Here is a 25,269-nt window from a genome sequence, read left to right as displayed (position 1 = left end):
AACCTCCTCCTCAAAATCAATAATGTATATCATAGTCAGGTAACAAATCTGGCTGAACCGGCTTCTTTTAATCATCATCCTTGATATCCTGTCAATACTTGCGAGATCCACATCTCATCCAACTGGCTGGATTTGGCACACCTGTAACGGCTGTTACACAACAATGCACACCTTCTCTATTCAGCCTTGGTTACAGTTCTCATTTGATCAATCCTTGCATGACTCAGGGTGTTCTTTACCAGGGATCTGTGGTGGCTTATGTGTCTTTCATTTAATTTGTTACCAAATTCCTGGAAACACATAGAATGAGGAAATTCGGCAGGACAATATCAAGTTGTATTGTCTTTCAATGGCACATTTAAGCATAACTCAAATGTGGAGATTCAAATAAGGCTACAAAAATAGAAGCTTGTTAAAATGCACACTTCCCAATCCAAACAAAATGTTTATCTGACTGTTCTCCAGGGCGTTATGTAGCCTGAGCAACAGTCCCACTCAGCTCAAACCAAGTACACAGTAATGTTGACATATTATACTAGAGTATATCATTCAATTTAATTGCTGTCAGAGCAAAAACCAACTACAAATTTTGTTGAGTAGTAACTCGCAGGTATGATATCATATTCGTCAGCACAGTGCGGTCTGTCTGCTCGACCAAATGATAATCCACCTGTGTTCAGTGTGAGAAAGTCCTACCTGAAACTACCTATTAAGATCTGTAGACATATCCTTTACTACCTGATAATTTCATAACAGCCTTACAATTATGCATACACGCCAAAAAACAAGTATGAGCAAATATTTGAAGCTCTCTCACACACACCTTTACCCAAACAGATATAAACCAAATGTTTCCTCTCGTTATTATACACTAGTCACTTTGTTTTTCCATTTCCTTGTGTTTCATGCAAACTTTCAATATGAACAAAGCAGACGTATTTAATTATTATTAGATATTTACTGCACATTGTAGTAAGGGCAATTATTATTCACCAAATCACGTGAATTCTTTTGTACTGTGTTGTACTGTACTTGTATTTTAATTATTTGTTGTTCAGTAACAGTGATAATGGACAGGACATTTTCCAGTAAGTAGATCCAGGATAAAAAGGGAAAACCAAGTTTCAACACACATTTTTAATCACCTTACATGTGTGAAGATTAGTATGCCTGTTGCCAATGGCAACCAATGTTTATCTTGACAGATAAATTATAGGTAAAAGTAGAAATAGAGATGGGAGGAAAAAATAAATGACATGGTTCCTGAAAAAAAGTATTTTCTTTTCACTCTCTAAAATGTAAAAGTACTTGATAAACATATCAATCTCTGTTAATCTTATCCACTGAAACTGAAGCTTCATTTAGAGAGGATTGTGAGTTATATTTTGACACTTGTGACAGCTCTACCGGTCTATTTTAGCTTGAGCTCTCTGTCTTCTGTCTGTTCAGTCTTTTTGAAGATTTACCAGACACCAAAGACATTTCAAACGCATTAAGCTCCCGTCTTAGAGCCCCAACATCCTGTCTGTCTCTGCAGGACCACTGCAGTATATATTAGATTTACAAATCTTACTATATGGACAAAAAAAAGAAAAAAAAAGAAAAAGAAAGAGCAGCAAGTGAGCACAGTGATTCATGGCCTTCAAGGCACGAGGTAAGGGAGGTGAAATGTAAAAGAGAAGCTGGAGAAAGTAAAAGGAAAACAGGAGGGAAGTTAGTTAAGAGAAATGAACTGAAAGAAAAGAAAATGTGAGGGAGGTGAAGTAATTTTGTATTTAATGAGGAGCAGAGAGGCAGCATAAAAAAAACAATTAGTCACCTCAACAATAGGTAATAGTATACTTATATGAAATTAGTTCATACTCAAGTTAAGCATCCCTGAAAAAGAAAAGTTAAATTGGAAAGATACTACATAATTATAATAAATGACAACGCACTCCTAAAAGAAAGTCTATCTAACTTCACCAGTGTTTGTGCAGTCAGGTTGATCCCTCTGCCAGCTTGGGGCAGGGTAGACTGTGTTGACAGAATACACAAACCCTTAAATACACACAAAAACACACTCATAAAGCGAGGTGAACAGGCTGCCTGACAGGATCAATGGAGAGCAGGTTATGTAAGACCTGAGGTGCTGTGTGCTCTCAGCTATGCAACTTTGAAATTCAACATGCCAGTTTTCTTTATTTTGCATAGTCACCGCTAAGGTGTGGTCTCATGATGTAATTGCTTCAAGTTATTTAATAATTTCATATGCTAATGTGAATAATTGCATTCATGAGGGGGTTAAAATAACACAAATCAGATGAAAAAAAAAAGGTTTTAATTTTTAGGTTTGCAGAGGAACCTGACATAACTAATCAAGTAGAGATTTAAAAATGAAGAATAAATAAATAAGGATGAACGAACATGTCATTTTAGCATTTAATGAACACGTGTCAGTTAAATCAAAAGCATTATGACCACTTTTTCCGTATTTGAAATGAAAGCTGACAGTTCTTATGAGCACCCTTTTCTCTCATAAAAAAGGTCAGAAGCTGTAATACTTGTTAGTTCGTGTATATAATTGTGTAAACTACTTGCTTTCTTGTCAGTGTAAGAGTGTGGCAACCTGAAAAGCAAGGCGATGCAGGTGAGGAGAGGCACACGGGTGTGATCACACAATGGACAAAGGAAACTAACAAGCAAGCTTCTTCTCCTGCATTGACAGCACAGACGGGAAACTTCACTCACACCTTCCAACTACTGTTTCAGCAGCTCTGACATGATGCGGCTCAGGTGTCAGAGTTTGTGTATGAAGGAGTGCGTCTGGGTAATTAAGCGTATGCACATGATTAGACACACCCATGCGTGTCTGCATCACAGAGAGAGCATCTGAACATCATCGTCTGTGGGTGTTTCTGGGCCCATCTCACCTCGCTTTCCTTGTTCTCGTACTTGTTGGCGTTCTTGCCTTGGCTCTTTCTCCTCAGCTTTTTCAGGTCCGATTGGGATCTCTCCAGAGAATCTTGCTTCATCTTGTTCTCCATCTGGTATCTCTTAAAAGTGGCCTGGGTCAGAAAAATGATTCATGTGAGCGGTGCCTTACCTTAAGCTGATATTTGTGAAAAATCACCTTGTGTAGAAGACATTGTAAATGAAAACCAACACATTACTTTGTGATCCCTTTTTACTACTCATCCTGATGACGATCACATTTGTCAAAAATCTGAAGAATTTAGTTTTGTGCGAATATTTCTTCTGCCCAGTAAATCAACATGTGAATTATGTGAACAAAAACATTAAAAAAAACAACAAAAAAACAACCTAGCTTTTCCATCAAGTGTGAATCCCCACAACAGGGATAGATGGATGTGATGCAGCTTCATAATGACTCACATGCAGACAGACACACGCACGCACACACACTACTCACTGTCATGTATTTAACATCCATTTCAGTCTTCCTCTCGAGCTCGGTTATTATATCTCTGTGGAACCTCTTAAACTTCAGGTGAAGAAGATGAGGAACAAGACAAAGAAAGGAGAAGACACTTGTGATTATAAACTTCATGGGAGGATGAAGAACTACCTGTCAGTTTTATTGTCAACAGCAAACAGTGAAAATGCAGTAAATCAAAAGAAAAAGAGTGATTATTTAGAGTGGATTGGTGCATTTGTGTGGGAGCGAGAGCCAAGTCCAAGGTTGCATTTATGAATGAGTCAGAAAACAAAGCGTGGGAATGCCCATAGTCTTCTCTTATTTTCGCCAGCTCTCATTTGCTTGAGGGTGTCAAAGCATCCTGTTATCGCAGCCTTGTTGCAGTGCAGTGTCTGGGCCTACATGAGGCAGATCAGCAATTAGAAAAAGACCCCATATCTGAATACACATCTACGGCCCTGGAGATCATATACATCACCTGGGCAAAAAGCTAGACTGTAATATACATGTAAATATTAGTTTTACATAACATATATACTTAATTAAATCCAGGGAGTGATCTCTTATTCATTTATCTATGTTTTTGTGTATAGACAGTGTATGTAATATTTTAAGTTTTTAAATGTATTTAAACCAGAAGTCCCTTGAGAAAAGAAATTGAGGGAGACTTCGGTTTAGTTTGTAAAACAAAGTAAAAATGTACAATTAAGACCTCATGAAATCATTTAAGCGTACCAGTACAAGAACATGGCGTACAATTAAGACAACAATAATTTAAGCTCAGTTCAAGAATAGCAGTTACAGTCTTCAGTTTAACAGTTTGTAAGCAGCATTTTAAATAAATTAAATTCATTATTTTTTTAAATAAGGTGATGAAGCTAAAAGGGATTATTGCGGGTTGTTTCTTGACTGTAGCGTAGGAAAACGTTTTTAAAAGTTCTGAGTGGATTTTGGGGACTCTGAAGAGGAGCTGGTGTGATGAGCAGCAGTTGTACCCACTCCTGGCTGGAGACATTAGGCGACACAGATAAAAGGGGCAGTTTTTGCCCAAAACGGCCTTGTACTTAAATATAAACCTTTCCCTTAGTGAAGGCCTCGAGAGCAGAAGATAAAGCTCCAAGTATTGGGTCCTGAGGGTAGAGTTTGTGATAAAACATAAAGCACTGTGAAATGCTTTTCTAGACAGTAGAAAGCTGAAGAAGCTGCATTGATGTAGATAAGGGTGTGTGTTTTTACGTTCTACTGCCAAATGGGGTTTCTGTATTGTTGTATACTTTGTGAAAATCTAATAAAGACATGTTTAAAAAAAAAAACATGCATTCATCTTCCAGTGATAATAGTGGGATCCAATCTAAAAACACCTCCTGATATAAATGACGGTGTCACAGAACTGTGCAGACCTGGATGACATGCTGCTGATCACCATTCATTTGAATCAGGTGTGTTGGTGCAAGGAGACATCTGAAACATGCAGGACAGTGGCCCTTGAGGACTGGAGTCCAACACCTGTGATGTAGATGTCTCCATAATCCGGCACACTCAGGAAACCTGTTTGTACAAGCTTTTTACTCACGTCGGGCTTCAGACAGGATTTGTGTCTGTACAAAAGCCAAGGACAGCTTTCACATCTGTTCTGCATGGTGTGAACAAGATAACTTGTCATCAATCCATATGCCCAAGTATTCATAAGATGGCACTTTGCATATGTAGCATCAGTGAAGTGTATGCTTCAACTGTTTTCCTCAACATAAATTCACCCAGTGACTCACAAACCAGAGTCCATTAACAATAATAATCAAACGCAATGGTGACGTTAACTCGGTCTCACAGGACTGCTCTGATTTTTTTCTGCACCCATTTCAACTTTAACAAGTTGATTTTGATCTGGTATTCATTATTTTCTAATGTACAAACATCTTACAACATTCTATGAAAATAATTCTGTTTTCCCTTCACAGGATATCAAACTAAAGCCCACCTATGTTTGGAAAACAAGTGGAAATGACAACTTTGGCTCTGGAAACTTCTGCTCTGCAAACTTTATAATATGAAAGAACAATCATTATCATGTAATAATAAATCCCATGTTATTAAATTCTCCCAGTTGCTTACTGACCCTGCAGTAATTGCAACTGTTGTTATAACAGGGCATGTTGAGACTTGCCACTGTTTTCAGCAAGTAAATCAAATAAACAGGTGCTTTGACTATCCAGACCAGTTGTATCCGTTCCTTATCCACCTTCGTGTATGAAATACTCTATAGCAGTACGTAGCAAGGTGGTGTATGTCAGTGGGAGTAGGAGAAAGACAGAGAACGACTGACTGACACTGTGTCTGCCACTAACCGGTGTTTTGTTTGCTCTCTGGAAATGTACTGTGCAACAGCACTGAGTGAGTGTATCTACCCAATACATTTGTTGAGGCAAGACAACTACTATCGATGATGCAGATATTTGCATGAGGCTTGTCATCAAGTCTAAAAACATGCAACACTTACATTTTCCTCGAGCTCTTGATGAGCGGTCCTGTGAACGTCTGAGATTTCCATCAGCACTGCACCTGAAAGTTGGAAAGAAGAAAGAACGGGGAAGTTAATGTCAGAAGACAGACAACCTAGCAGTAATTGTATGCTTTTGTTTTCTTTTACTTTCGGGCCTTTCTGTGCTGATGGATTGTTGGTATTTAACTAATACACTAAGCAACAATGAAGATACAGTACAATGACAATGAGCACAATGCTCAGTGTTGACTGCATGTACTGTATCAGAGTGAAAAAGTCGCTTCCTCTGCAAAACAAAACAAACTCATGTGTCACCAGACTTTGCAAACACAGTCTATCAATGACATGAAAAAGAAAATGTATAGACGTGACTCAACCAGAAAAACTGGACCTCCTGCTGCTGTGGTCATCAAATATAGCTTTGATGAAAGGCCGCCATAAACTAGAACCTTTTTTTGTTGCATGTAGCCCTCAAGAGAAATCTAGGATTACAGTATGTAGTATAATACATCCATCTGACTGATCACATTATGAGAGGAATTTAAATAAAATATTTTTGAAAAAAATGCTATTTTAATTAAGTGATTTAAATGAATTAAACATAAGCAACCTGAGCTGTCAAACAGTCCAAAATTAAATGTAGCAGATGGTACGGCATAATGTGTGTATATTTTATGCTTTTGTTGATGTACTTTCATTCATGGATGATTTTGAATGCATTAAATAAATGTCGAACTTGCAAGAAATGCAAGACGTATTTCTTCCATTCAGGTTCGAGATGAACAAATCACTCAAACAAATGCTAAATGTTTCAAATTTGTGGTATTATTTAATTCTTGGAGCAGGATCCATAACTTGTGTCTGACAGCCATCAAGCTGACTTGTGTCTGTTAACATACTGCCAGCTCTCCTGTATCTTGGGTAGTGTGGCTCACAGATTCTCTCTCTCCGTCTCTGTGTGTGTGTGTCCGTGTGCACACAGATATGTCCCCAATAATTATGTCTTCAGCCAATAATTCAATCAACATGTCTTTTCCCAGGACGAGGATCACTTTATTGCCGGAGGCAAAAGGGGAAGAATAATGGAGAATCGATATTGCTTTCAGTAAGCAGATACTAGGATTTCAACTTCCTGTTGAGAACATGTTAAGAAAGTGTTTACTTTATTAGAAATTGGGTTTATTGTTGTCTGAGATGTACAGTCCTTTGAAAAAGGAAAATGCCCTCTTTAAATACCATGGTACTAAAAATTTCAACGTAAAAAAAAAGAAGAAAATCACAATAAAATGGAGGTAAACTGCAGAGAAACAACAATAAGACATATTACATTGAGTAACTGTTTTTTTTAGCAAAAAACTAAGCTGAAATACTAAAGCAGTTTATGAAGAAACTGAGTACTCTCTGATTCAGTGGTTATAGAATAACCTGGCATCAGTTACTGTTTGACGTTATTCAGCCTCACATTCTTGTGGAAGTTTACTATTCTTTTTACAAGATTACTTCTGATCAGTAAGGTATTTGTCATCTGCTCTCACGCCACAGCATTTAAATCAAGCTGAGGTCTGGACAGAGTTTGAATTCATCAGGTTGAGAGCCCGACTTTGACTAGGCCATTACAACCTTTATTCTCTCTTTTTTGCTGATGCAGATTTACGATAAGTTACCTGGTCTAATTTTGGCCAAGCTACAGCTGTTGGACAGATAGCCCTGTGTTTCACTTTCAATGCTTTGGTCAACTCAACAATTCCCAGGTCTCTGGGCAATAATTACCCCTTCACCACTGTCTTTGGCAGGTGGTAAAAGGTGGTGTTGTTCTGATATGGTGCGTTTGTTTTTTGCTGTACATTATGACTACACATTGGTCACTTCGGTCACATCTGTCCTAAACCACTATTCAAAAACACTAAGTTTATGTTGATACTAGAGGTGAGAGGCTTTCTCATGAGTACCCCTCGAAGCAAATCATAGTTGTTCAGTCCTCTTCTAATTTTACTATCGTGAACTAATTGAGTCCTGTAGCGTCTGAGATGTTGTTGTTGGGTCTTTTGCAATTCCACAGTATGACTTTGGGTTGAACTTACTGGGATCTTCATCCTGCAAAAATTGCCAGCTATTTTGAATGTTTTAAACTTGAAATAATCTCTCACTGGACAATAATTGACTTCAAAATATTAGGAAGTGGCATTAACCCTTCCCAGATTGACAGACAGCAGCAATTCCTTCTTCAAGATGAATGCTGATGACTTTCCTTGTTTGCATCGTGTTAAAACATACAGTACCTGAATGTTTGGGATCAACAAACTGATCAGCAGAACCTCACCATTCATTAGGGTGTGTTTTTCCACACACCGCCTCTGCATTTTGCTCTGGTGCAGACTCTGTCATCCAGTCATTGTAATCAGCAAGGGCTTGAATCAAGGCAACCACACCTTTTTTGGGGGTTCTTGAAGGCATTTCACCTTCCATCCAAAAAGGCATCATCAGTTTTTTCATTATCAAAACTGATGAGGCACTCTGGATGGAAGATGAAATGTCTTCAAAAAACTACGAAAATCAGGTTCAGCTGCCTTGATTTACAGTAGTTCTTTGAGAATCCTGCATTTTGGCTTGTTTTTTGTTAAATAAATGATGACGTAAATGTTCCAACACATTCAGACACCCAACTGCGTTTAAGTTCTACTACTGCACATAAAACCTCATAATCTAAAAAAAAAAAAAAATTAAAACAAGTAATCTGACTGATAAATGTGAAAGCATGCCATGCTCATGAGAGCAGAAAGTCAGCACGCTGAGGTTTTTCTCCTGGCTGACCCTTTTCTCATGAGTGAGTATTTCCCTTGAGTAAATATTTCCCATGCAGCAAAAGCCAACAAGTCCAGCTGACAGTAGCGTTAATAGTGTAACCTTGAGACAATTTTAAAACACTGATTTTCCATTTCCAGACACAGCAGTTCAAGTCCAGTTTGTGAGCAATGAAGTGAAGGCCTAAACCGTAAGAGAGGACATACTGGCCAGTTCAATCACTTTACTTGCAGTGTGTGGTTCGTCAAAGTAGGGACAAATATTAATCTGCAAAATAGATTATTTGACCCCCTTTTCTCAACATTATTCATTTTAAAACATACAATGCAAATCCTTGAAGGGTATTCAGTGTGTTAGCAGCCGGATGTATTACTATGACCTGCGCGTTCATCAGTATGTTTACATATTGCCCTTCCCTGGTCTGACTTCCACACCTTGCCTGCCCCACCTCGCCTTACAGGCAGACTGGCTGTCACAGCTCAAACAATAGCTCTGATAAAGGCTGTAAGGTTATTCCAGTAAGTCTGTGTTTTGAAGAAAATAAAAAAAATAAAACGGAAGCTGCAAGGGGGAGCAAAGGCAGAGTTAGGGCAGTTAGGCAGTATAGAAAGCGTTTTAAGTAACAAGGGATTTCTGTAACTCTCATTGAGACTTCTGCACCAGACAGGTATTTTCTCCCACCCCTCGTAAGCAAACTGCTCCAGCTGTCTCAGGTTTGAAGGGCTTCTTCTCCAGAGTGGATGTTTCAGTATTTTCCACAGATATCCAAGATAATTTAGATCAGGGCTCATAGAAGGACACTTCAGAATAGTCCAAAGTTTTGTTCTTATCTGTGCGATTCAGATCATTATTCTTCTGCATTCATCTTTTTCAAAATCAGTTTCATTTGATTTTTTTTAATGATTCTGTTGAATACAATAAAAAAAAACAATGTCTGACTTTTTTTAGTCAATTTTCAGTAAGTCACTATTAATTATTACTTTTTAAGGTGCCAACAAATGTGTTTGTGTATAACAGAGAAAGAGAGAAGACAGATATATTGACAAAACATAATATGAATTTAAAAAAAAAGAAAATAAATTGTTTACAAGAAACTGGGTTAAAGGTAAGTGGGCACTAAATGGCCAGGTTACCTACCACAGACTGATTGTCAGCTTTTTTAACATTCCCTCATCAGAACAGTCGGAAACATTCATGCATATGTGTTATTGAGTCACGTACTGAACAGACAGATTTACTTGCACGTCAAAGGAGCTGAGTCATGAACAGAAGCCTCCAGTGAAAACCAATATGATCAAAAATGTTTCCAATTACTGACTGTATAAACCTATTTAGCTGCAGAAATCTCACAGGCATCAACATTCTTGCTCACACTAGTACCCACTGATTTGTTTGTTGGTGTCAAGAAAATGTTGCTGGGTAACAGGTGTGCTCTATTGAGCAAGCTGTAATGGCAAGTGTGTCATAACCAGGATTAGGTCAAAAGCAAACTCCCACCATTAGCTAACAAAACCACACAGATAAACCGACACCGCACAGACAGGCTGCCTGCAGCCCCGTCTATCTCGACTATAAATGTGCCTGGCAACAGAGATCTTTGGAGCAGTTTGATAGTCACTACAGGGACAATAAGTGTTTGTCAAAGACAAGATATTATGTGAAAGATGTTTTTGTTCGCTGAGCCATTTACAAATATGAAAATGCAAAAAGTTATGATTACAGAAAGTTAATCATACTCAACTTCAAACATTACTAACATGGCAGCTTTAAAAAAAAAAATCAATTCAAGTTTTGTGACTCAAATTTTATTGAAGAAAATCCATTTTTGTTTGCTCTCAGTTAAATCACTTGTTTATGATAATTAAGGACCTCAGTCATCTCTTCCTAGTTTAAGCATATAATGCTCTCCACAATATGTTCTGCATCATTATTCTTGATGAGAAACGTTCTTTTATAGTCTATGATATCATCATGCATGAGTCATACTTATTTACATGTGAATGAGATAGTAAAAAGTGAGAAACCTGAATGCTTCCAACGCAGTCCACTGGACAGCAACTGGTTTTATGGTAAGAAAAAGACATACCAATCTTGAATTATTAGCACTGTGGTTTTCTGAGAGCACAAATAGTAGTAGTAAAAGACACACTGGATCGTGGTTTAATAAACATATTGCAAAAAGAGAAGCTCTAGCCTGTCTTTGAGCTGAATGTGGTGACATTTTGCCAGCAGCCTGCAAAGATTCCCACAGTTTATTCTAGTATCAGTGAAAGCCACCTGACAAAACATGCAAGCATGTTTGGATTATGTAACATGGCCTTGATGCAGTTAAAACATTGAGGATAATGTGTTTTTGTCCATAAAGCATCTATAACACTCCTCACCTTAAAATAATAAGACTTGATAAGTTTAAACTGACAATGAGCTGTCCGGCTATGGTATCTGTTAAATAGTGCGAGAGAGTTTTTGCCTTTAGTCCCACGGATAAAAAAAACAAAACAACAACACATCTTTGTGTACACCATCTAAAGACTCAACACCACAGCAGAAAACACACTAAAATGTGCATAAAATGATTATGCCAAGTCCAATCTAAAAAAACACTGTACAAACTGTTCTATTATTTCCAAGTTTGTGGTCACGGTTTGATGACAGAAGTCAGATTTTTGAGAATTTGACTAAAGGGCATTTAACTTTTGGTGGTGAAGGGGGTAGAATAAAAGGAATTAAAAGGAGAGAAGAAGGAGGACAATATGCATAGGCCTTTCAATATTTCTCAAGAGTATCTGGTTTCCAGGATTGTGTTGGGGGTGCATGGGTTCCTGAAACGGCAGCTGCACGTCTTCCATGAGCGAGTTCACTTCATCTATATAACTACTATAAAGTATGTTCATTCCTTGACAATTGCATGTTTAGTCTTTAACACTGCACAGTCATTTGTCCATGATTATTTTGACCATCAACAAATAGTTTTTGGTTGTTTTGTTTTTTTTCACATTTTGCTCCTATTCTTCTTTTGGCTTTTCCCTTTATGATCGTCATACCTTTTTCTGCTCGATTCTGCATCATCCTCTGTCATAACAACCAACTGCATCCTCCATCACCACATGCAGAAATCTTGTCTTTGGTCTTGCCCTTTTTCTCTTGCTTGAAAACTCCAGGATCCTACCAATGTATTTGCTATTCTTCTTCTTTATGTGTCCAAATTATCTTATTCTAGCCTTTGTGACTTTAATCCTGACAAAAATCTAACCTTTTTTGTCCTCCAATGTGCTCATTATTAATCCTGTCCACCTTCCTTATGCCCAAAGAAAATCTCATTCAATCTTACTGTCATTCCGTTCAACTGTTCTTTTCATGTTACTATGTTATATTGTTATTTGCTGCTGTGACCAACAGTAGCCTTTAAACCCCAAAGGGACACTCTTGCAACACCTAGTCTGAACCTTGTAACTCTTGATGATCTTTATTAAGTTTGGAGCAGAGTTTGTATAATGGGATCCTGACAGCAAGGATCCAGGCGGGTTATATAAATGTATGCAGTAAACTTCTGTTACAATCTAATTGGGTTTACAGTCCTGGTTAATAATATGAGGCTGTTTGTTGTGTGTATTTAACTGCCTTCTGCTCAACATAACTCAGCAAAATGAGCCAGACTAAACTGATCCAGAGACCACAGTATCTCTCCGTCTCCATCTATGCCATTTATATTTGGATTAGTGAGCACTGGGCTGTTTCTGCATAAATCTGATTAGTTATACCAACTTTGTGTCTAGGTTATCACAAAAAATGTATAGCTGATATTTACTTGCAAATACAAATTAAAAAGCAGGCGCTGAAAAGAAATATTTTCTTAATTGTTTAGATTGACAGTGATGATAATGAGCAATTTGTGCCCCTCCCCTCATTTCCTCTCCATTTCCAATTGCAGGAAGCACAGGACTTTACTCAGTACAAGAGACATGACTTTTCAGCTCTGGTTACTTCTCTCTTTCAGCTTCCAACAATCAACAACACCTGGATACACTTGAACATAAAATGCAGGTGAAAACCTGTTCAAAGATCCGTGTTCAATGGAATTCTTGTTCAGTTCTGCAGCCTTGGTTGGGTTAAGCTGCTGCAGAGCCGGCCCCTCAGTGCACTGTAGGGATGGGTCTGACCACACTGTGGGCTGCAATCACACTTTCACGTAAAAGTACTGTGCCATGTCTCAACAAATAGCCCTGTGTATGGTATGGGAAACAATTGCTGACCACGGATGTATTTTAGCAAAAAAAAACTCCAATTTTTTTATCATGACTGATACAAATTATAATGAGCTTTAATGGAAAAAACATAATATATGGCTGTGATTTGAAAAAATATTAGTAACATAAACACCTGCATGCTAGCTTAAAACTTAATTAATGTAAAAAAAAAACTAAAAAAAAACAGCACAATCTTCAATGTCAATATTTTGACAACTTGGAATCAAGCAACTTATTTACATGCACGTGAAGTTGGCTTTTGTGGAGAAGCAAAAATATTGTCAACACAATTGATGTTTCTTGATTGAAAATATAAATGAAAAAAAGTATTTCTGATAAAAATTATGCTCAGCTCCATGTGTGAAAGGAGGAGATCACTTTAATCTGTGTCACCAGGTGGCTTTTCCCATCGTGCTTTTGAATTTAATTACCAGGTTTGCTACTTATCACCAAGGGAGATGAGAGACCTGTGGTGGTTAAATCAAAGTGTGCCACTTGTGGTAGTAAATTAGATGTCAGACAGCTTTGGACTGTAAATTAACTTGTGGCAACTGGAGCTCGGGGAGTTGAACGGGAACAAACAGAGGACCAAACAAATCCTGTGCCGGTGTATTCCCAAGATTATCATACTCAGCCATACACAAATGTGGAATTAATCCAAGTGTAACATCAGATGAGTTATGCTACGGTGCTCTCCGAGTTCTCTTCCATACTACGAGTTCAAAGTCTGAGCTGACATACTCAAAATAAATGGGAAGTTGTGTTGACTGGTATTAAAGGAAATGTTATGTACATACTTTAATTATTTGTAAATAATTTCAAATTTTTTTGCCATAGTGTGTTAGTTGGATATTTTTCCAAACATATTACTTACTTAACTAATCTGGCAATTGTGCCTGAGAACAAAAACAGGTTAAAAGGTATTTACTAGTGGCCACATTTGAACATACAAGTTACTTGTCTAAATTCATCATGACCATCAAGGCCTTTACTTTTTAGGTTTAGAGATTAGGGCACATACAACAACTCTATATTTTTTTGAACATTGATAAACTTGAGGGCAACATCATTTACAATGAAAAGAAGTATAATATCTTTAGTCATTGTTTATACTTCAAATTCCAAGACAGAAGGTTTTAGATGATACTTTCCACTTTTCCAGAAAAACAGCATTGGTGTCACCTTATTTTTTGTAAGTGATGGTGTCTTTTAAAGCATAGTTTTCTTGTATAAAGGGACTGTTGTGTTTGGTGGGAAGGGAACACTTAAAACAAAAAACTAAAAATGTAGCATTGGCATGGCAGCACCTGTGTCCACCTGGACTCACAGCAGTCTGACCAGCACTGATCCTGCTGGACCTGAACTATGTGATTTACTGCTTGTGTTGTTCTCTCAGATTGAAGTCGCTTTGGATAAAAGCGTCTGCTAAATGACAGCGGTAGTAGTAGTAGTAGTAGTAGTAGTAGTAGTAAGTGAGATGTGACATAATCAAGAAAAGTTAGTGTCTGAGGTTTCTGCAAGCAAACTAAGTTAATCAGGGACACCCTGTAACAAAGTTCATAATCTACAGTGTCCCCGATTCTCTAAACAGTCTGAGGAATGTTTTTTTTTCTTCTTTGGCCATAGTTTTCACTAAATACTATCGTTTCACTTTTCTTGTTTGGCATTCAAACATTGTGTAACTCAAAGCTTTCAGGTTTTTGTCTTCAATACGTCCACTAAGGGGCTGCAACCAACACAATATGGTGCAACCTTGAACTAAAAAAAAAAAAAGCAGTGTAGGTCACATGACCACCATATTGACATACGGCAGTCATGTCTAAGCCTTGTTGTATTCACCAGGTGTTTTTTTCTTTATTTTTCATGTTTTCATTATAAAGCACCTTGAATTACCTTGTTGCTGAAGTGTGCTATAAAAATAATCTTGCCTTGCATTTTAAAGGGTCACTTGAAAAAAAAAAAAGAGGAAATACTCTATACTAAATACTAAAAACTCTTCTGTTTATCCCAGGAGAACAACATGGAAACTCACCCAATTCTCTGGAGACTGGAGACGGGGCAACATTCTCCCCTATCTTCGATAGTGCATCAAAATACAGCTTTCCTGCCATCGTCATTGCTGGGAAAATGACAACAATGGTCATGAATGTCAGACAAAATCCCTATAGGCTTTTGAAGCTCTCAAAATATTCCACTCTCTCAGTTATGCTTGCTCCCACTCCGTCCACCAAACCCTCATTAGTCATTTTTTCTGATCCGTCACTGTGGATCGGCATAAAAAATAAGCTCACCAGTCACTGACTTCTCGTAGCTCTTGCCCAGGTTGACCAGGTTCCTCAGTCCTGGATTGAACTGGTCCATCACATTCTAGAGATAAAAGAGGGAGACACTGTGATTAGCTGGCAGTGTCATCAAATATACAAAATCGGGAAGAAAAAAACTGTGATTTTAAAATGTAAAAATACCCAATTACTAAGATGACAGGAGTGTTGTATAATGCTGATATCATGTTGTCTTTGGTTCTTTTGATTTAGTGAAATGTTAGAGTCAATCATTATTTTCCACATACTGATTTGGCATGGGTTTTACATCGGGTGCTTTACCTGACACAACCCTCCACATTTATCCGGCATTGGGGCTGGATTTAACTCTCACAAACCCTAAAAGCCCTCTACCTTTTATTGGTCATACAATATGCATGCATACAATATCTATCCGACACCTTTTGTTTTGTGACAAGCATTTTCAATCACTTGCTGTTAAAGTGTGCTATAGGAATACATTTCCAGTTCCTTTAAAAAGTACCGTTTTAGGACTCGTAGTGACCGTGTATTCCTGCACTGTAAATGAGACATTTGTTTGCTTTCAAAAACATTATGCAAAAAAAAACAATCACAATTATATGAAAATGGTGAATAAAAAAGGTCAGGAATCCTCATGCATAATCATAATGCATCTTAGCATTTTTCTCACTCTTTGATGTAAATTATTACCGTCTCTGTCCATGTCATGTCTAACCCTGTTGACCACCGATTAAGGTCTTAATTGAGGTGCACTTCCATACCATCTCCAAAATGATAAAATGTTAATTAACTGCATTATGTCAGCCACTGCCATCTACTTTTCAAGAGTCATGCTGTGATGGGGATGGGAAAATAATACTGATACTGAGAAAGATCAAACCTATGTCCCAGTGATGGTGTTATATATCATTTAATTCATAGGATCTACTTATTAAACCCCACAAACACAAGGCGCCATTCTGTCAAAGTTTCAAAATATATGACACTGTTCAAACTGTTGTTTTATCCCCCTCCTGGTAAACAAGCACCACTGCACTACCCATTTTAATCCAGTTTTCTGTCAGCCTTGTGTTACTGTTTTAGCAGCGAGCCAAAGGTGATGGCTGCTGAGAAGCTCGGCTGTATAATCTTACCACACAAAACACACAGGCAGCTAAATTATTAAACCTGGAGTCTTTTTCCTGCATTTCACCACTTCAATGAACTGCAGGGGTTGCTCCAAGAGGAGGCTGCTTCATAAAAGCAACTCAGACATCTAAATGCTTGTAAGTTAAGCCCTCCTGTTGAGGTTTTATTTTACTATTACCTCAACAGGTCTTTGGACTCCACCACCGTCTCACTTGTGGAATGTGGCATGCAGAGTAAAAAGTGGTAACTCCTGATGGGATCTGGTGAAACGGGTGGCTCGTGTGTGGTCTAATAGTTTCTCTTCATCTTTAAGTTTCCATGTTAAATCTTTTGAAATCACTAACATGCAACAGATTATTCACAAGACTTGCCTAATGGACATTTCCTTTTTGTCTACTATCAGAAATGCCAGTTCATTTTCAAACCACTACCTTAAGTAAATAAATTGGTCAACTTATGGCACGGTAGGTACACCTGGTATCATTACTGTCCTGTGTTCCCAGGTTGGCTCTTAACTTAGATAGTGATATTAGTTCCCCTGGGATTGGTGGTCCATAAACTAAAAAGGTCTAAGTCATACCTGTCAAGTTTTGGATAAAAAAAATAACCTGCTGTCCCACCAGCCCAACCAAGGTTACATTTACAAGAAATATAAAATAACTACCTGTCAACCACTCACAAACTACAATTATGTGTTCAGAATCCGATAGGCCACCCTTTGTTGACACGGAAATGCTGTGGACATTGCTATGTATGTAATTCCTAGGAAGCCTTGTAGGGAGTCTAAATGAAAACACAAGTGAATTAAAGAACATTTATTTATTTCAAATATTTTCAGTTTATATACACGATTGTCTTCAAGTGAAACATTTACATTTTCTTTTAATTTGTCATTTTCACTCATGTGGCTCTCTGGCGCCGCCCTGGTGCTGCTGACGGACATCGGTCCTTCCCCCGTGAGAGACACTAAAATCTTATTTACGCATCTTTCAGAACAGGTAACTGTGCCCCATCCTGTTCCTCTTTAGGAAAGTAAATTCACCATCCCATTTTTTGGCAGAAGCCTTCTCTCTTGTTGTTGTTCTCTCAGCGTTGTTGCCACTAACCTCGCGAGAACTGCCACCCAGGCTACAGCGGGGGGCAGTTCTCGCGAGGCTAGTGACAGTTCCGTTTGGAGAGGCACCGGGATCCTTTTTGAGAATTATGATATTATAAAACGGGAAATTTAAGGGGAAATACTAATATAGGAGGGCGGCAGGAAAGAGGAGTAAAATACGGTAGTTTCCCGGCCAAGTGTTACATGATTACGGTTGTGGGCAAAAGGCGCCTGACGCCGTAGCAAAACCAGACTGTTAAAGCTAATGCTGACGTGCAGGTTAAGATCCCCCACGGTTGGTGAAGGACACGTAAATAAGCAAGTTCAGGTTCATGGGTTAAAGGTATGCGCCAGCCGTGTTTATTATTTTGTGTTGTGTAAATGTGAAATTGTTTAACTGCAAAGGAAATTATTAAGTTATATTAAGTGAGCACTTAACATACATACAGTAATGTACAGTTTAAGAAAATATTCTTTCACTGAGAGCTAAAGAAGGGTATGAGAGAAAACTGTATACAAGATTAATTATGAACAGATGACATGATTGCAAGAGAAAATGTTTATCTTTGGTTTAATACAAGTTTTGATTGAGTTTATTTCTGGAAAATATGGAAAAATATGCATTCAATGTGAATATTATCTCAATATGGTTGGTGTCGTTGCTTTAATGCAGACAAAATAACGGATATAATTCATGCTTGCAATGAAAATGTTTAAATGGATGTGAGAATAAAATATAATCTGAATAATTTGGAGAATGAGCAGTCGTGGTCCTGTTTCAGTCATTACTGTCCTGTGTTTCAAGCACTACTTTACGGATTATTTAATCTGTCAGCAGAGGCCTAGTCGGGACCCGCTACACAAACCACTAAGCCACTGTAAGAAATACATTTAAGGAAAAGGGAAAATGTACTACTTGTTTTTTTTCTCTCCACTATGGTAACTGTAGCTTGGTGAACTCAACGCACTTAGCTATTTTTGGTCATCACACGTTTTTCCTCTTGTTTATTCCAATTCACCTTTTCCTCCTCATCCAAGCTCCTCTGCATTGACTACAATGTATGTCAGTGTATCATATGACCACACAGAGAAAAAGGTGTACACTCACTCCTCAGGTCAATTTATAGTCATCCTAACATGCTGTTTTATTTTTTAATGTGGGAGAAACCAGAGTACCAGGAGAAAAGCCAAACAAGCACAAGGAAAACATCCAAACGGATCAAAGAAAAGCTACAGGAAGGATTCAAACCAGGAACCATCATAATTTAAGCTTTAAAGGGCCGTTCACATCAACCAAAGTCTACTAAACCCTTCAAGTTTTTTTCCAGCAGCCTGGGAGACACTTAAATAAACCAGAGAACGATTTCTTAAGCCTTCTTCAAAACTTATGTTTTGTTTTACCTTCAACAAAAACAGGTTTTCTTTCCTTGCTGGAAGTTTTTTCTTTCTTTGAAGAACAGCGTTTCTTGGCCGTTCTAGCATCTCTGGTTTTGCCTCCAAGTTTTGTTGAAAGTTCAGTTTTCTTTTTGACGGCAGTTTTGTTGCTTGTGTTTTTACCAGCTGGAGGACAGGCCTTTGCAACAGTCTGTCTCTTATTGCAACATGGACGGTTGAAGCATTTACCAGCTAACTCTAATTCTGACTCCTTGTGATGACACTTCTTCGTGGTCTTGTGAGTTTTGTTTGAGTCTAAATGTTTTTTCACCTTGATGGAAGGAGCATCTTTACCACTTTCAGGAAGTTGTTGACATGTTCCAGCTACTGTGGTGCCTTTATTGATGTTTTTTCCTTTTTGTTGGATGTACTGTAGATCCGTCAAAAGTTCCTTTGGATGGTTCAACACCTGAATAACGCGGCTTCACAATTATACAAGTCCCTTTCCACTCTGCATCATTTAAACATTTTCTTGTTATCCTTTCTTTTACGTCCTTGTGATCACATATTTTCTTTGTGTACGTTAACCTTTGATCAGAAGCTCCTTCATCTTTGGATTCAGTAACTTCATTTGTTTCAGGAAGTTCTTTAGAGATTGCAGAACTAGTGGTGTTGTTAGCTAGTGTTTGTGATGATTTATCTTTACTTTCTGTTGTTTTGTTTTCTGTTTTTTCTCTCGCCTTTTTTTCTCATATTTAACTTAAGTGGATTTTACAAACGGTTCATCTGCTGACTTCCTAAGCTCTGCCAGTTCCATAGTTTCATGAGCTGACTTTGCATAGGGGCCATCTTTACAACAAGAGAGGTGTTTCATTGTAACAAAACTGTGATTGAGAGCTTCTCCGGGGGTGATCCGTTCCCTCGGATCCACAAACAGCATCTTCTTCATCAGGTCTATAAATTCCTGTGTATCCTGCGATTCATCTGGATCATTAATCACTGGTCTTATCTTTGGTAGGTCATCAGGACCGTTGATGCGGTTATAAATGCTCTGAGAGGTATTTGGATTAAAACATGATTTTTAAATCATACTCGTCTGATGTTTTTAGTGTAAAGTTATGGTTTGGAGACCCTTGTAAGATGTTAAAAAAACGGTTTGTTTTAATTCCTCTTTCCAGTACATCATCTGGAAGCATTCCTTGCATCTGTACTACAGCCTTAATGGTCTCATATTCAGAACCTAATGAGTAGAGATGACCGCTAATGTACATGAAAAGGAAAATGCATCCAAGAGACCACCTGTCCACACTTTCATCCATTGGAAGACCCAGGATAACCTCAGTGGCCCTATAACCAAGGGGCTTTATGAACCGGAACCGGAAATGCGTTGCTACCAAGCAAACCAATCACAGCCCTCTCGGTCTGCGTAGGCTCTGCGTTGATTTAACGCAGAACCATAATTCAGCCTTAAAGGGGACCTATTACGAAAAACACGTTTTTTCTTGCTTTAACATATATAAAGTGTTCTCCCCTCAGCCTGCCAACTCAGAGAAGGAGGAAAGCAACCAAATTCTGCAGTGTCTGTACAGCCGCCCGGATGAGCCATCCAGTGTGATGTGGCTTCTACGAGCCGTTCAGATTCTGCTCCCTTTCGTTACATAACGATGCGTGAAACCACGCCCACAACTAACTCCGTCGGCCGGAGCTTCCACCATTTTTTCGTAGCGGTGTATCGCGTCATTCAGGCAGCCAATCAGCACAGTGCCTCATTATCATAGCCTCCCCGCCCACTCAGAATCCCGCATAGATAATGAGGTTAGAAACTGGGAAGATAAAGACACGTTTCAGAGGCTGAATTTCTCATTTTTTAGCAAAAACAATCAAAAGCTTGTTGTTAAGACATTCAAGGCCTGTTTAAAATAGGTATTAGATGCCATAATAGGTCCCCTTTAAGTTGAGGGCTCTCAAGTGACACGCATTGAGCATGACTGTCACTCATTTCGGTCTTAAGTCACGCCCTCCCGCCACAGATAGTATGTCTCACGCTGAAAAAAAAAACTCTAAGCCATTTAATGTACCGCAGCGCGCAAACATGAGCTGGTCACGCTGCCCTCGCCATGGAGCAATCAAGCACGTCTCCCCCCAATCCCCTGGAGTTCTGCCGTGAGGTGCCACTCATCAGCCAATCAAAAAAAAGAAAATGGGCTACAGGAATAGCCAATCAGAAAAAAATTATTATTATCTGGGTAAGATGTAATCCAGCAACCAATGAAAATAAAGCATCCTGGAATCGCCGCCTGATCTTCTGAAACTGAAAGTTCCGTTCAGTTGAGGAAACCACTGGAGCTCCGATGATCTACAAAGAGTAAGTCATCTCCTATTTTAATGATACAACAAATTCACAATGCCTGGTTTGACACAAGCATTGACAACTTGACTGCACTTGGAGAATATTTCCCAGATAATTAGCATGATTTTTTAAATGGGAGGGTTTTTTGATGTCTCCTTTTCTTAAGTGCAACACCCCTGTGAAATATAGGTTGTGCTGCTTTGTCAAGACATATTTATTGATTCTGTGCATTACATGTGTTCCTTTATACATTACTTGTACAGAAAGATAAAATAACTTAATTATTTAAACCTAGGTCTGCTCATAGTCATTGAACTTAGTAGCAACTGCATTTTATAATGCATTTGAATCTTTTTAGACATTACATTTTGCAGATGACGAAATTCATCAGGAGCTGTGTCCGAGGTTCATGGCACCAGCAGCACTTGGAGGAGACGTCCTGGACATCCCTACAGGACCCACAACACCAACTGCCAGGTAATGCTTTGAACTAACCTGCATGCTTATGATTGACAACAAGTACACCTTGTCTATGGATTGAGTGGCCTTTTTGATGATGGGAAAATTAAGACAGAATTGTAAAAAGTATGGTATCCCAGTTACAATATATTAACCCCACTGCCATCTGGTAGAAGATACACGATTCAGAGACAGCTTTTATATTCAAGCCACCAGGAGGAATCATTCAGGAATCCTTCAACTTAAATTAATTATTTTTTTATTATTATTTAACCTCTACTATTTATCTACTTTCTGTTTAATTATATTCTGTAAAGTTGATTACTTCGAGCACAACACAGTTCATGACTGTTCAATGTTATTTCTGGGTATATGACAAAAAATTTGAAACTTGTATAACTCTGAGTTATCCTGTAAGATCATATATGCCTGTATTTGACTAGTTTAGTTTAGTTGGAGTAGCAACTGATGAACATCACCATGCCCGAAGACCCAACAGTCTTTGATGTTGAGGAGTTTTGGGGAAGAATGGCCTCAACAAAGAACAAGTAAGGAATATTTTGAACACGCAACATGACTTGCTCATCATGATTACAATCAAAGGAAAACGTTTGAGTAATAGAAGCCTCTGGTTCCTTTTTTCAAAAGGTGACTGGCCTGAACCAATTTGGGAGGCTATCCAAGATTGCATCCTTGGTTCTAGTGCTACCCCATTCTACTGCGGATGCAGAGAGGGTATTTTCCATGGTTGGTTTAAATAAAACATCAACTCGAAACAGCATGGTTCTGGATGGAACATTGACCTCGATTATGACCCTGAAAATGGCTGGGCTTGAGCCAAACTGCTTCAAATGGGAACCAACACCAAAAATGATAAGAGTCCAAAAATCAGTCCTCAAGGGCCACAATCCTGCATGTTTTAGATGTTTCCTTGCATCAACACACCTGATTAAAATTAACGGTTGTCACCAGCTTGTCATCAAGGTCTGGAGAACTCTGTTGATGACACAGCTCCTTGTATCACGGTGTGCTGAAGCAGGGGAACATCTAAAACATGCTGGACTGCGGCCCTCGAGGACTGGACTCCGAGACTTGGTTGAATTGTCAGTGCCATGTGTCAAATCTTTTCTGCAAGTCTGAGCAATTATTATTAACAACAACAAAACACTAATAATAATAATAATAATATGGGGGGGGCTGGTCTGTGGGCATATGGCAGGAACGTGGCCGGGGTGATGGGGGGATCACTCTTTCCTGTCTTCAAAACTTGTATTCAAAGCCCTGTATTATACCACATAAAATGGTGTGTGTAAGTATACAAATATACATAGACATACACCCAGTGAGTGCATGTGAAAGCAGCTTAAATGATACTGATATATCACCACAACACTTAAATGAGGAAACGGCACACCTACAGGGTGGGACTATTTTCTTCAAAACCAGTGATTCAGGTCTCAGTTAAACTTGTAGCTCTCAGAAACATTTTAAAGTGTTAACAGTGTTGTCTGAAGTTATTGATGCAAATATAAACCAAGAGCAGGCAAATAGTTTAGCCCTGAAAATGTTCCATAGAACAAGATGCAGCTTTTTTTGAAAAAAAAAAAAAAAAAGTTTTAAGTGTAGATGACTTTTAGCACTGACACAATACTTTACATAATATTTTACAATTATCATGACTATAAACCACCATATTGTGAGGAGAAAAAAACAAAAAGAAAACCATTATTGTCTCCAGATTGGACTTCAATGTTAACAGACTAATTAGATTCACCTGTTGTTCACCTGTGTCTCCTAGCAGTCGGAAAAGTTGAATTTTGACTGGTATAATTTTTACAGGACACATGTCCTGTAAAAAGAGAGTATGGAGGTGTCCTCTCCTGTTGCTCGCACCTGTCGTGTTCCCAGCTTCCGATTTGAATAAAGAATTAAAAATTAAAAAACCAGCACCCACCTTGTATGTACTTTCAGTGAGCTGCTTCACCTCCTCCACGTTCTTCGACATGTTTACTTTCCTCACGACGCCAAAAACGGGGGGAAATCTTATATATATTGCGCTTTTGTTCAACAGAAACTACACGAACGCCAAACCAAAGGAAAAAAAAAAGAAAAACGATCCCAGTGGGAGTGTGATCAAGTCTAAAGGCGAATAAAATCCCTCATAGCCGGCAGGAGGAAGCGCAGCCCCCACACACAGCGACGAGAGAAATGTCGAGGAAAACTGAGATGGATGGAGTCCAGCTACGTGTTGCTCTGCATCAACACTAAAACACTTAGCTGTCAAACTTGTTGTAGGAGGTTTGTCCGCAGAAGGGGAGGAGACCTGACGAGGGAGGTATTATTAGCCTCCTACTTTAACCCTTAAAGCCTGAATTATGGTTCCGCGTTTAATCGACGCAGAGCATATGCCGTGGGGTACGGCGTAGGTTCTGCGTTGGTGTAACGCGGGACCATAAATCAGCCTTGACAGCAGCAGAGACGCGTTTTGCATTTGTGCGTTCAAGAAAAACCTTTTTAGTCAGTCGGGCATTTAAGTTTACTGGTCCTAATCACACAGGTGGAGGTCTGAGTTTTTACGGTTTTTCTCTTTTTTCGTCAGCTTCACCTTCAAACTTTACATTTTTAGAAAACTATTGTTCCGCTTGCACCTTGCTTGTGGCAAATGAGATGAAGTACAGGTGACGGGCGCTCCCTGGAGGAAACGCTTAGTGGACACCATGGACACACGCAAGGCAAGGTACGTTTATTTGTATAGCACAATTCAACACAAGGCAATTCAAAGTGCTTTACATCAACATTAAAAGTGGCAAGACACAATTAAACAGTAAATAACAAATAACATGAAATAAAATGATAAGAAAAAAGGTAAAATAATAAAAAGCACAAGTTGTTAAAAAGTAAGGGCAGTAGAGTACAGCAGCAGGTAAGTATTTAATTTAAGCAGAGCTGGGTAGAGTAGCCAAAAATTGTACTCAAAGTACTGTTACTTCAGAATAATATGACTCAAGTAGAAGTAAAAAGTAGTCATCCAAATAATGACTTGAGTAAAAGTAAAAAAGTACTTGGTGAAAAAACTACTCATGTACTGAGTAACTGTTGAGTAACGTCTGATTTCTTTTTTTAACACAACCATTCAAACAGACAAAAGTACAAAATAATCATCTTCAGGCAAATTAAATCAATAAAATAATAAAATAAATTAAAATGAATAAAAAATAGCATAAATTAAAATAATGTTAAAGGAAATTCAAGTACTTTAATAAATAATAAAATAATAACAGAATTAAAAAATAAATTAAGCACAAGTAGCACAAAATTTCAAGCCTTTGTACTTTTCTTTTTTAACCAGGCAGAACTAGAACAAGCCCATGAACTCATAGAAACTCTGTGTGTTTTTGAGTCTGTGTATATGTGACAAAACATGCAAAAACAAACATTTTTCCCAAAGAATCACCCAGTGATGTCATGAGATTGACGCGTACGTGGAGAGGATAAAAGAAAAGTAACGAGCTCAACGTAGCCTCATGTAGCGGAGTAAGAGTAACAGTTTCTTCTTCACAAATCTACTCAAGTAAAAGTAAAAAGTATAGTG

At 38.3% G+C, this 25,269-nt stretch overlaps 1 protein-coding gene across 1 annotated transcript in view; it reads right to left on the bottom strand.

Annotated features, from left to right (window-relative positions):
* Positions 1 to 23,949, bottom strand: part of LOC133421629 (brain-specific angiogenesis inhibitor 1-associated protein 2-like protein 1) — a 34,827-nt gene extending 10,878 nt beyond the window's left edge. Inside the window, exons 1-6 of the mRNA XM_061711305.1 lie at positions 23,632 to 23,949; positions 15,259 to 15,334; positions 15,000 to 15,086; positions 5,916 to 5,977; positions 3,413 to 3,484; positions 2,913 to 3,047 (exon numbers count right to left, since the gene is read on the bottom strand). Of these exons, the coding sequence (XP_061567289.1) occupies positions 2,913 to 3,047; positions 3,413 to 3,484; positions 5,916 to 5,977; positions 15,000 to 15,086; positions 15,259 to 15,334; positions 23,632 to 23,682 (483 nt within the window). The 5' untranslated portion in view covers positions 23,683 to 23,949. The remainder of the gene's footprint in view (positions 1 to 2,912; positions 3,048 to 3,412; positions 3,485 to 5,915; positions 5,978 to 14,999; positions 15,087 to 15,258; positions 15,335 to 23,631) is intronic.
* Between the last annotated feature and the right edge of the window lie 1,320 nt (positions 23,950 to 25,269).

This window comes from Cololabis saira, chromosome 21, assembly GCF_033807715.1.
Source record: "Cololabis saira isolate AMF1-May2022 chromosome 21, fColSai1.1, whole genome shotgun sequence".
NCBI lineage: Eukaryota > Metazoa > Chordata > Actinopteri > Beloniformes > Belonidae > Cololabis > Cololabis saira.
The sequence above is the reverse complement of the archived record's forward strand: the minus strand, read 5'-3'. Positions and strand labels throughout refer to the sequence as shown.